This window comes from Sceloporus occidentalis, unplaced genomic scaffold (genome assembly GCF_023333645.1).
Source record: "Sceloporus occidentalis isolate IW3139 unplaced genomic scaffold, rSceOcc1.0.p SCAF_2, whole genome shotgun sequence".
Taxonomy (NCBI): Eukaryota; Metazoa; Chordata; class Lepidosauria; order Squamata; family Phrynosomatidae; genus Sceloporus; species Sceloporus occidentalis.
The window spans coordinates 158,167,170-158,177,984 of NW_028316982.1; the positions used below are offsets into that span (position 1 = coordinate 158,167,170).

Here is a 10,815-nt window from a genome sequence, read left to right on the forward strand (position 1 = left end):
TTTCTTTTAGTATGATGAAGTCCAAATCTGACCCAATATTCTCATGACAGTGGAAGAGAACAGATGCTGCTCATTTTTATGAGGAATGTTTGTTTGTTGTTATCCTGCCTTTCTCATAGTATGGCACCCAAGGAAACTAGAAACTAAATAATATATAAAATAAATAGATTAAGCCCTCCATTTCCAGAGGTGAGTAGCATAAGAACAAGCCTTTATGCATGCAAAAACAGACTTTCAGTACATTTTTGAAGAGGGAAAACAGGCAAGTTGAAAAAGAACATGTTTCATATATTAATAGTGAAAAAACTGGAGGAATCTGCAAGCACAGAAAGAGTACGTATAGCCAAAAGAGAGAAAGAGACACAGCCTGTTGTTGAATCCTTGGGAACAAAGATTGGGAACAATACAGGCTGGAGCAGCAGGAAAGCAAACATGTAATTCCTTACGAACATTACAATTCATCAAAGGAACACAATACTGTCATAACTGCTCTGAGAGACAGATTAAACTAAGAGATTGAGATTTGTACAGATCTACCCAAATTAGCATAAATGTTGGAAAGGTTACTTTTTCAGTATTACTACAACTCCTGGAATCCCACACATAGCATGAGACTTTTTTTTTATTGGGACTAACAACTCAGCGTAGGCCTACTTAACTTTTCAGTTCTGTTCTTATTCAGAACTAAAAAAAACAACAGATTAAAGTTCTATAACCAGTTGCCAAATTGAACTATTATTCTGAAGTAGGTTAAGCCCTATAGAGATTACCTTGTCAACCCCAAAATGAATGTAATTCTAGAACTTGGTCATATTTGTCCACTGAGATGACAAAGTGATTTTCAAAGCAGGAAAAAAAAATGACAGAGTTCTAATTCCTTTTAAGTATTTTTTAAAATTTATTTTTGTTCATTTCCAACACAAAGCATAATGCCATTATACAAAAATATAGTGCAGCTGCTTTTAGAATATTGACTACTTTTCTGGTTTATGCATGCATAACTATAATTTATTGACTGCAGCATTAAGTAACAATTTACATATGCTGAACCAGCCATTAGAGATTAATTGCCACACACTGCCCTTACATGTGGAACCTCTGGCTCTTCAGACATTGTTGGACTGTAATTTCCATCATCCTTCCCCAATGGTTGTTTTGGCTAGGGTTGATGGGAGTTGCAGTTCAACAATATCTCGAGGGCCACGTATTTCCTGCCTCAGCTACAGACTAAGCAGAAAAGTACTCACGAAATGCTTCCCCTTATGTGGCCAAAAAGGACATCATCCCCACACAAGAGCAAGTGATCAACAGGTTTGAGGAAACCTCCAGTCTTTGAAGAATTCTCCCTTCCAACCAAAAAAGATATAGGAAAAAAATCTATGGGGTGTATGTGTAGATACATATAGCTGAAGGAGAGGGTTTGTAGGAACTGCTTGACAAGGTTGGGGTGGAAATGGGTGAGCGGCTAAAACTGGAATAGAATACCCTGGGGAAATGATAGGGCTCATTGACTGGTACCCTAAAAGGACCAGACTGCACTGCAACATTTTTTTTCAAGTCTCAACTTCATTACATAATTATTATTATTATTTATTTATTTATTTATTTATTTATTTATTTCTAGCCCGCCCTATCACAGAGAATCCGGGTGGGTTACAACAGTAAAATACATCAAAGTTACAATAAAATCCAAGAAGAAAACAATCCCTATACCCACCCCCCATTCCCAATGCTAAAGCAGGATTAAACAGTCATAGTATAAAAGCGTTAAAAACTGTAAAAACATTAAAACATTCAACTAGAATCTGGAGGAAAATAAGCGGACAAGAAGGCATTATTCATAACTGTGATCATGTTCATGTCAGGTTCGTATCCAGATCTATATCTATATCTCTCTATCTGGGGATGAGTAACTAAGTTGGAAATTAGAATCAAATGATATTTTTAATGGCAACAGAGACACTCGAGTAACCTCATGCACTTAGAGATCAAGTGGGTAGCAGACAAACAATGTTCTGATGTAAGGCAGCTTGTAGTGAAAGGAGTGTCTGCAATTTCAGCTTGCCAAGGCCCAGAGTGTGGCTTAAATCAGGAGACAGCTCCCAACCCACATATTCCCCAGAAGCCCTAGCATGGATCCCCACTCTATCTCCACTTTCCCCCACAAATTTTTAAGGTTTAAAAAAACACCCCTAAACATTTGAAGATGACCCTACTCTAGAGGCTGTGGGAGACAACTGTGCCATGGTTTGGTGGCAGGCCAGTCCTAAGTTAGGCTGAAACCATAAATGACTTTTGACAATTATTCTCGTCAAGTCAAAATCCACAAGGCAACAAAATCTCCTCTGCCTGGTTGCTGGAAGATGTTCTTACCACAGTTGACCAGGTAAGTAGCAAAGAGAAAGGCACTAACCTTATTATTGATGATAGCTTCCGAATCATCAAAGACAAAGTCACCATCATAGCTGTTCACAAAGCAGATGATGGAAAGGAGGCCCACAACAGTTTTAGCCCAGTAGGGTGGAAGGAATAAGAGTGGTATGTCATGGTCCAGGTTACCTTCTGCCTGCGCCATGCTGTACAATACTTGCTCAAAATTTGGAGTGCCAACATTATGCTGGTTGGAAATCTGAAACAAATGCAACATGCATTTATGAAAAGGTAGCTCAGCCTTACCAAAAAGTTTTTAATACTTACTGGCCTATAAAAAATATTTGTTAATCCTCCTGCTTGCAAAAACTGATATTAGTTATTTCTGTGGAGCAGTGGCAATCTGAGAGGGGAGGTGAACAGTGCAACTGTCTTCCAACATAGAAAGTAGTTCCTGATGGGTACAGAAGTAAGGCTTGAATCTCCTTATCACTTTTTGGGTTACAGCAACCAACTTATCTTGTCATAATCTGCATTTGGTAAATGACTGTGTTTATTCACTCTCTGCAACTCAAAATCCATCTACTATCTTATAAAATTAGAATTCCCAATAGTCTAGAATTCCCTTGCTCTTGAAAATGTCTTGCTTAGAACAGCAACACTAATTTGCCTGACACCAAAAATACTTCCTCCCCCCTTCCTTTTAACAGCCGAAGGATCACAAGTGAAGCCACCAGTTTTAAAGGAGTTAGCCAAACCACAAAGAGATTTCATTAAGCACAGTGTGACTGACAGACTGAGCAATATTAGGCTGCAATCCTACATAACAGGGATGCTTAACTGTCAGCAGTTAGGGAGAAGCAATCACACACACACACACCAGAGACCTTGCAAGATCTCACCCCCTGCCAAGATTTTTCATCCCTCAGTGCCCCATAGAGGGTTTGGGAGAAAGTTCAGCGACATGTTTTGGGGGAGCCGGGTGCCATATGTGTCCCATGAACCTCACTTTCCTCACCCCTACTCTACACAGTTAACTGACATCCTGCTGAACTCAAGGGCAATAACACTCAAGGAGACATGCACATGATTGCAGTACTGATTAGCCTTTTAAAAACATTTCTGGACTGTAATTCTTTTTTTGGGGGTAGGGGGAGTAGTTTTGTAATGGCCAGTAGAAAGTGCTAAATGATTGCTTTGTAATACTGAAGAATAAGAGCTAACTGTTTCCCAAACACAAAGTCCCATACACATATAATGAATTCATTCCCACTTCTTCCCAACCAAGTGACTTACCATCCCATCCAAGAAACAAGCAATACAGCTATCAGTTTGTCTCTCACCGAACACTGTTCCCCCCAGAGGGGTCAGCAGGGGAGTGCGGACCACACCAGGTGACACCCCAGAGGGGGCTGCACACTTGATGGGGCAGTATACTTGGTAGGTCTAGTGCAAGAGAGAATGGGCATTGCCTCCCTTTCTTGCTCACTCATTGGCTGTGTCAGACCATGAATAGCCATCTGAAGGCCACAGCATTGCCCCCTGCAGCAGCAACTGCTGCTGGGGACATGGTGACTTCTGTTCCAAGTATGGCATGCCTGCTGGCCAGCTGGCATGGCAGACACTAAATGGGTTGTCCAGAGGCCGCAGCACTGTCCCCCCAGCAGTGGTCTGGACAAGAGGGGGCAGCCGGCCAGGGGATAGGAAAGTGACACAGCGGGAGGGTGGGTTGGGCAGTTCACTACTAACCCTCCCACCCCGGCAGCACTTTCCAGACAACCACACTGGGTGACACCAACCACAGTGATGCTCCACTGTAATTAATCTATTTTCCTCTTTCTTCTGATTCCCAAACTGACCTTATCAATCCAATTATCCACTAGACCTTTCTGCCACTCACAGTATTTATAAAAAATGCATTTATTTATTTATTTACTGTATTTATATCCCACTATTCAGCCTCAAAGTCTCTCAGAGAGGCTTACAGATAGTTAATTAGATATTTACCTGCCCTCAGGCTTACAATCTAAACAGACATAACACAAAAAGAGAATGGGATGGCAGTGGGGAAGGTAAATAGGTCCAGCGGTTCTTCTCTCCCTCTGAGGGCTAGACTATGGCAGATGGCATGGAGGGCCTTCTTCTTTAGAAATTCTTTACAATGCAAACTACAGAATGATACTTCTATTGTAGAACTAACATTGTTAATTATAATTAATTACTCTTGATAATCCACATTTTCATCAGGGACCATTTCAGACTAGAACCCATCATTCTTCAAAACTGATCAGGGTCAGGAGATCCTATACCTCTTGGCCTCCCTAAGGGGAATCATATTCCGAAAGCATACCTCCTTACTTTCCCAGTTCTTAGAATAATAGAATTCTTCCCTCCTGGAGAAAGAAAATGATTACTGAAGACTGTACTTATGGAACCACCCATGTGGGATATTCCTAGGATGCTGGGACTATAGAGAATGAGATGCCTGTTGTTCCCAGCATTTCTGGATATACTCCATAAACATAAGATTTTAGAAGGGCTGGACAAGACTCCAAGCAAACTTATTAGAACTTGAAGAGTCATCTTCCAGGAAGCACAATCCTCCTTTAAACCAAGATGTATGTCCCCTGTGTACCTTGTTCTGGTAAAAATAGGGTGGAGTGAAACTGGAAATAAAACTTCCACATACATCAAGTTTCAGCAGGAGAGAACCTTTTTGACTCGCGGAGCCCTTTTTAGAATCAGTTTCTATGGTGGAGTCCCTAAAAGGCCTACCCTATGTCTTACAGGTTATTGGTGTTTAAGAATAGTATTACTTTTTGTTTCTTATTTTTAAATTTCATTCAATTTTTATTTCTTTCATTTTCCTGGAGTGGCTACAGAGCACCTAGGATGTGCATGTGGAGCCCCAAGGAGCACAGGTTGGGAACTGCTGGTGGAGGTGGTTAGGGTGGACAGTTGGCTCTAAACCTTTTAAAGCTGTCAACCTCTACTCTAGGGCATAATTTCTTACTGTTAGCCTTTATTGCCAAGAATAGAGTTTATTCTGGAGCTTAACCAACAATGGGCACAAATTCTGTCCTGGTCTCTGGCACAGTGGGAAACAATAATTGCTGGTGCCCCATATGAAACAGCTTGAGAAATACTGCTCTAGACCACTCTTCCATCCTCCTGTCCCTCCAACACATACTGAGAAGAAATGGAGAGCCCACTGAGCAGAAGGTCCATTTTTTGGCATTAATGTGTCCACAGGGGTTAAGAATCCTAGACCAGTGCTCCTGGGCTACTGGATATGAGCAGTTGGCCATTTCCCCCCTACTGCTTCAGAGACCAGTACTGTGTTTGCATCCACTGGCTATAACTGCTGCTTTCCTTGCTGGAAATCCCCCTTGGATCAGTAGTCAATGGCTCATAGATGAGCCTAGGGACCACTACTTTGAGCAGCATTGTCTAGGCCCAGGCAAAAAGTGATATGACTGCCATGCATGAGAGCCTATCAGCCAGATCCACGAGATGCCCAGGAAATGAATCCATTTACAGTGGAGCCTCCACATTCACAGGGGTTAGCGGCACTGAGCCCCCATAAAAGTGGAAAAACTGAAATTAAAAAAGCCACTAGTTTTTTACATCAGAGAACACCTGTCTAGGAATCTCTAGGTCCTTTGGGGCAACTCTGTGGTCAACGTCTGCTGGAAGTTGACCACATAATCATATTGTAAAAAGGTCTAGAGAAGTGTTCTCTCTAAAAAAAAATTGGTCTTCCAGCATGACTAGATGCTCAACATCCAGTGGAAGATAACAACAGAGTTGTACTGGAGGACCTAGAGATTCCTAGAGAGATCATATTAATCAAATCTGTGAATAATGACAGCCGCAAAAGCCAAAGCCACAAATGTGGAGCGCCAACTGTATTATCAAGCATTTCCACCCTTCATTAACAAGAGGAGCAAAACAAAACTAAGTATTTTCAGAACACTTCCATACAGTGATCAGGCCTTTGGTATCTTCTCTTTATAGCACCCCACAATCTTTTAACTACAACACATTCTTTCTCAGAGTATCAAATCTCTGGCCTACCCATACAGCAGATATAGGCCACTCTGGCCCTGTGAGGAGGAGACAACCTCCATGCAAACCACTTTTCTCTACGGAGAGGGTTGTTTCAAGTACAAGAAGCCACAAGATTCAAACGTGAATCCCAAGAGCCTTCCTCATGTAGGTTGCATGCACTGAGTTCAGTCAGAAATCATTTAGTCATTGAAAGCAACAGTTTCTCTTACATCATCTGTTAGGCCATTTATATGTTACACAGCTTTAAACAGCAATTGCTTGTAAATTCCACATCTGTCAAAAAACACTGCTTATTCCACCAAACATGTCAACTGTCAGAGAAAATTGTCCCTTGGCCCATTGTTGGTTGTCTGGAGTTTTATAAACACGTATGTTAGACAGAAGAATAAGCCACGGTTGGCGTGATATAGGACAACTATTCTTGACTGCAGTACATTTTCTAAAAGCCTTCGTTCATGCGTTTCTTCTACTTTCAGGCTCAGAGCTTAGAAAATCTACTGTTTCGGACTATCACTCTCAATATCCCCCAAGGAGCATAGCTGCTGAGGTTACAGAGGAGTCTGAGAGTGGCTCTCCAAAAAAGTAATTTCTCTCCCTTCCCCAGCTCTGCTGCTATCCAAAAAAGATACAAAACAAACAGCTTTTCTGCACTACAGAAATAAAACAGTTTGGTACCACTTTAATTGTCATGGCTCCATCCTGTGGAATCCTGGTATATATACTTTGGTGAGTTATTCAGCCTGGTTTGTCACAGAGCTCACCAAACTACAAATCCTAGGATTTTGTAGGACAGAGTCATGGCAGTTAAGAGTCGTGTCAAAGTGCTTTATTTTTGCATTGTGGAGTCACCTCAAATGATACATACTTACACACTATATTTTATATGTACATATTAGTACACATTTATATACGGTATAGCTGTGGCCAAAACAAGCATTTTGAGCATAGGATTTTTTTTGTTTCTATGTATCCTTTCCCCCAAATTCTGAAACATCGCAATGCAGATTTCAAAGGCCCCCAACCTTCATTTCAAGGCCTGACAAAACGGACTGTACTATGCAGAGCATTTTCTTCTTGGTTTTTAAATCTCTGTGGCAATTGTTCTGAATAACAAGTTTGCTGCATTCTGTTTGCTAGCTTGGAAAATAAAACAAAACAAAAGCAATTTATAAAGGCAGGCAGGCAGTAATCATCCCTGGACTTCTAAAAGATGCTAGGTCCTACCTAACAAAAGCAAAGAGCTTGTTGGAAATACGAACTGGGCTAAGTTCTCTTGTGCAGGTATTAATTCAGTCCAGAGCTGAGTCCCGGTTACTATAGCAATGTCCCTTATAGTGGTAGCAATTAATAATACATGGAGTGGCATCCAAGAAGTAACAGGGACCTTCCTAGCATTATGCTAATAAGCCATTCTCTTGATGTCTTATAACCAGCCTACTGAATGAAAAGGGCAACATTTTGATTGGACCAAAAAATAAATCCAACAACTAATAAAGCAAAGATCAAAACCACCAAGTGCTCAGCACAAATATAACGGATGGGGCTATTCTCCTCACACTTCAAAACTATTACTGCCATCTCTTTCAAAAGTGGATCTCTCCCCCCCCCCCCCTTCACGCCATTCTTCTGTGCATTTGGTTAAACAATCTGGATTACAGTGGATAATACGGGTGGAAATAAAACCCTGCATGTAGTGCAATCCTAAATTTGCAGCTTCCTCAGAAATGAATCCAACCAAATTCTGTGTGTGACACAGGCTGCATCCACACCACAGAAATGATCCGATTTGACACCACTTTGACCTCTGGTGCCACAACAAACTACAAACCCCAGAACTAAATAACACTGAGCCATGGCAGTTAAAGTTGTGTCAAACCGGATTATTTTTGCAGTGTGGATGCAGCCACAGCATGTTATTACACAGAAGTAAGTCCTGTAGAGTCCAACAGAGCTTATTCCCCAACAGCTGTGCATAGCATTGGACCCTGTCTGGTGGCTCCTAGTTCCTCCCCCCCCCCCACCTCTAACCAATAGCTTTCTACAAGGGATGGGTCATACATTCCACTTTCTGATGCATCCTCAGAAACTCATAAAAGATCATTTAAGGATTCTAGCCGCTTTTCCCTCGCAATCTGGAAAACCCGCTGTGAAGATTTTGCCAGCCAGCAGTTTCCACTGAAGCGACAGAGTTTGAAATCCATTCATAAGCTAAACTTCATGGCGGTGGAGGGGGGGACGACCTTAATGAAACACAGTTTATTTCAAATATTATCTCATTCTCAGACAGACATATTTTTATATAATTTTATATATAAATTAGGTAGATAGATTTTATATAAATCATTTCATATATAAATTAGATAGATAATAGATAGGTAGAAAGATAGATGATGATAGGTAGGTAGGTAGATGATAGATAGATGAATGACAGGTAGGTAGGTAGGTAGGTAGATAGATTCCACTTGACCATTACGAGGAACTTGCTGACAGTAAGGGCTGTTTGACAATGGAACAAACTCCCTCGGAGTGTAGTAGAGTCTCCTTCCTTGGAGGTCTTTAAACAGAGTCTGGATGGCCATCTGTCAGGGATGCTTTGAGTGAGAGTTCCTGCATGGCAGAATGGGGTTGGATTGGATGGCCCTTGGGGTCTCTTCCAACTCTACCATTCTATGATTCTATGACAGATTTTTATATAAATCATTATATATATAAATTAGATAGATAGATAATAGGTAGGTAGATGATAGATAGATAGATAGATAGATAGATAGATAGGTAGATAGATAGAAGCCCATGCTCTCAGGCTTTCTTTCTCCCCCCCCCCCCCCCCAGGGCTGTTTCTTCCAAAGCCTGACCCCAGGCCACAAAAGCCCAGCTCCTGGAGACCCCTTGCTCCCTGGGATCTCCCCTAGACCCAGTGGCCCAGTGCTGGGCATCCCAGTGCCCCCCAAACCCAGAAACCCCTGCAGCCCAGGGCTGGGGGTGATCCAACCTCTCTCTCTCTCTCCTTCCTTGGAAGGGAGGACTGGAGGGAGGCTTGGCCAAGTTGGAAGGGGTGTAACGCAGCAGCAGCAGCAGCCCGGGGAGGAAGGCGTTCCCTTGCCCTGCAACTACCTTCCCAGGGAGGAAGCCGGAAAGCAGCCCTTCCTGGAAGGCAGGCAGGGAGAAGAAAGGGATCTGGGAAAAAGAGCCCCCAAGTAAGGAGAGGAGGAGGAGGGAGTGACTCCAGAGAGAGCATGGGGGGATCCTTTTGTCTTGGGACTGGAGAGGGTCTCTCTCTCTCTCTCTCTGCTGCAGAGAGGGGGGTTAGGGAGATTCTCCCCCCATCCAAGCCAGCCCCCCAGCCCCCTTCCTCCCCCCAAGTGGGCTTTACCTGCGGCTGGAAGGAGCCCGAGAGGCATCATCATCATCATCATCATCATCATCGCCCACCGGAGCCAGGCACTCTCAGAGTCAGCCCTCCTCCACTCCGCCTCCCTTCTTCTTCTCCTCCTCCTCTCCTCCTCCATTGGAGAGCCAGCCCTGACGTCTGCAAGGCGGAGCACTTTGGGGAGGAGGCCCCCCTCTTGGCCCCAGAGGCCCCCCCAGCCCTGATCCCCTTCCCTGGGGGCTAAAAAGGGAGCCCCACTTTCGTCCCCCCCCCCAAGACAAAAAGGGATGCTCTTCCAAGATCATCTCCTCAACTAGAATCCCCTCCTTCTGCACTTCACACAGTCAGCCTATTGCAAAAAAGTTCTTTTTGGATGATCTTAGCTTTGGGAATCTGATGCAGTTCCAGTGGATCTGGCCTCTGTGGTTATTCAGTCTGAATTCAGCCTCTCGGGTTCATGGTTCCAGGTGGTTTTTGGCACTACTTTTAGACGGTATCTGATTGTTGTGTTTTGCTTGGATTCTTTCTTCTTCTTTTTGTCATGGCATCCGTTACACAAATAAATGACTTACATTAATGATTTCTAAGTGAGTAAAAGATCTGAGAAGGGACAGCCTTACCTGGAGGGCATCCAGTAATAAATCTAGTAAGTGAACATGGATCATCTTAAATGAATGCAGAAGGAGGAGAACCCTATCCAAAGTCAGCTGGAAGGTAATAGTTATGCCTGCTGGGATTTTGTAACATTGTTGATATTGTTTTCCTTTGCTTTGTCATTTATATCCTTCATTACATGGCCCTAAGTTTTACCCCCAGCTTATCCACAGATCATATCAAAATCCATAATTTTGGCCCCCAAATCTGCCCATGAGGTCTACTTATACTTGAGTATATACTGTTCTTACTTACTTCACACAGTGCCTTGCTTGACTTAGCCCCCAGATGGACAAAAGGACAGCAAATAGGTTAGGGGTAGGCAACCTGTGGCCCGCGGGCCGGATGCG

At 42.9% G+C, this 10,815-nt stretch overlaps 1 protein-coding gene across 2 annotated transcripts in view; it reads right to left on the bottom strand.

The window, feature by feature from the left end:
• LOC149319183 (gamma-glutamylaminecyclotransferase-like) overlaps positions 1-9,904 on the bottom strand; it is a 107,010-nt gene extending 97,106 nt beyond the window's left edge. For both annotated transcript variants that reach the window (XM_089511228.1, XM_089511224.1), the window contains exons 1-2: positions 9,815-9,904; positions 2,414-2,629 (exon numbers count right to left, since the gene is read on the bottom strand). In XM_089511228.1, coding sequence (XP_089367354.1) covers positions 2,414-2,575 — 162 coding nt within the window. In that variant the 5' untranslated portion in view covers positions 2,576-2,629; positions 9,815-9,904. The remainder of the gene's footprint in view (positions 1-2,413; positions 2,630-9,814) is intronic.
• Positions 9,905-10,815: the final 911 nt, after the last annotated feature.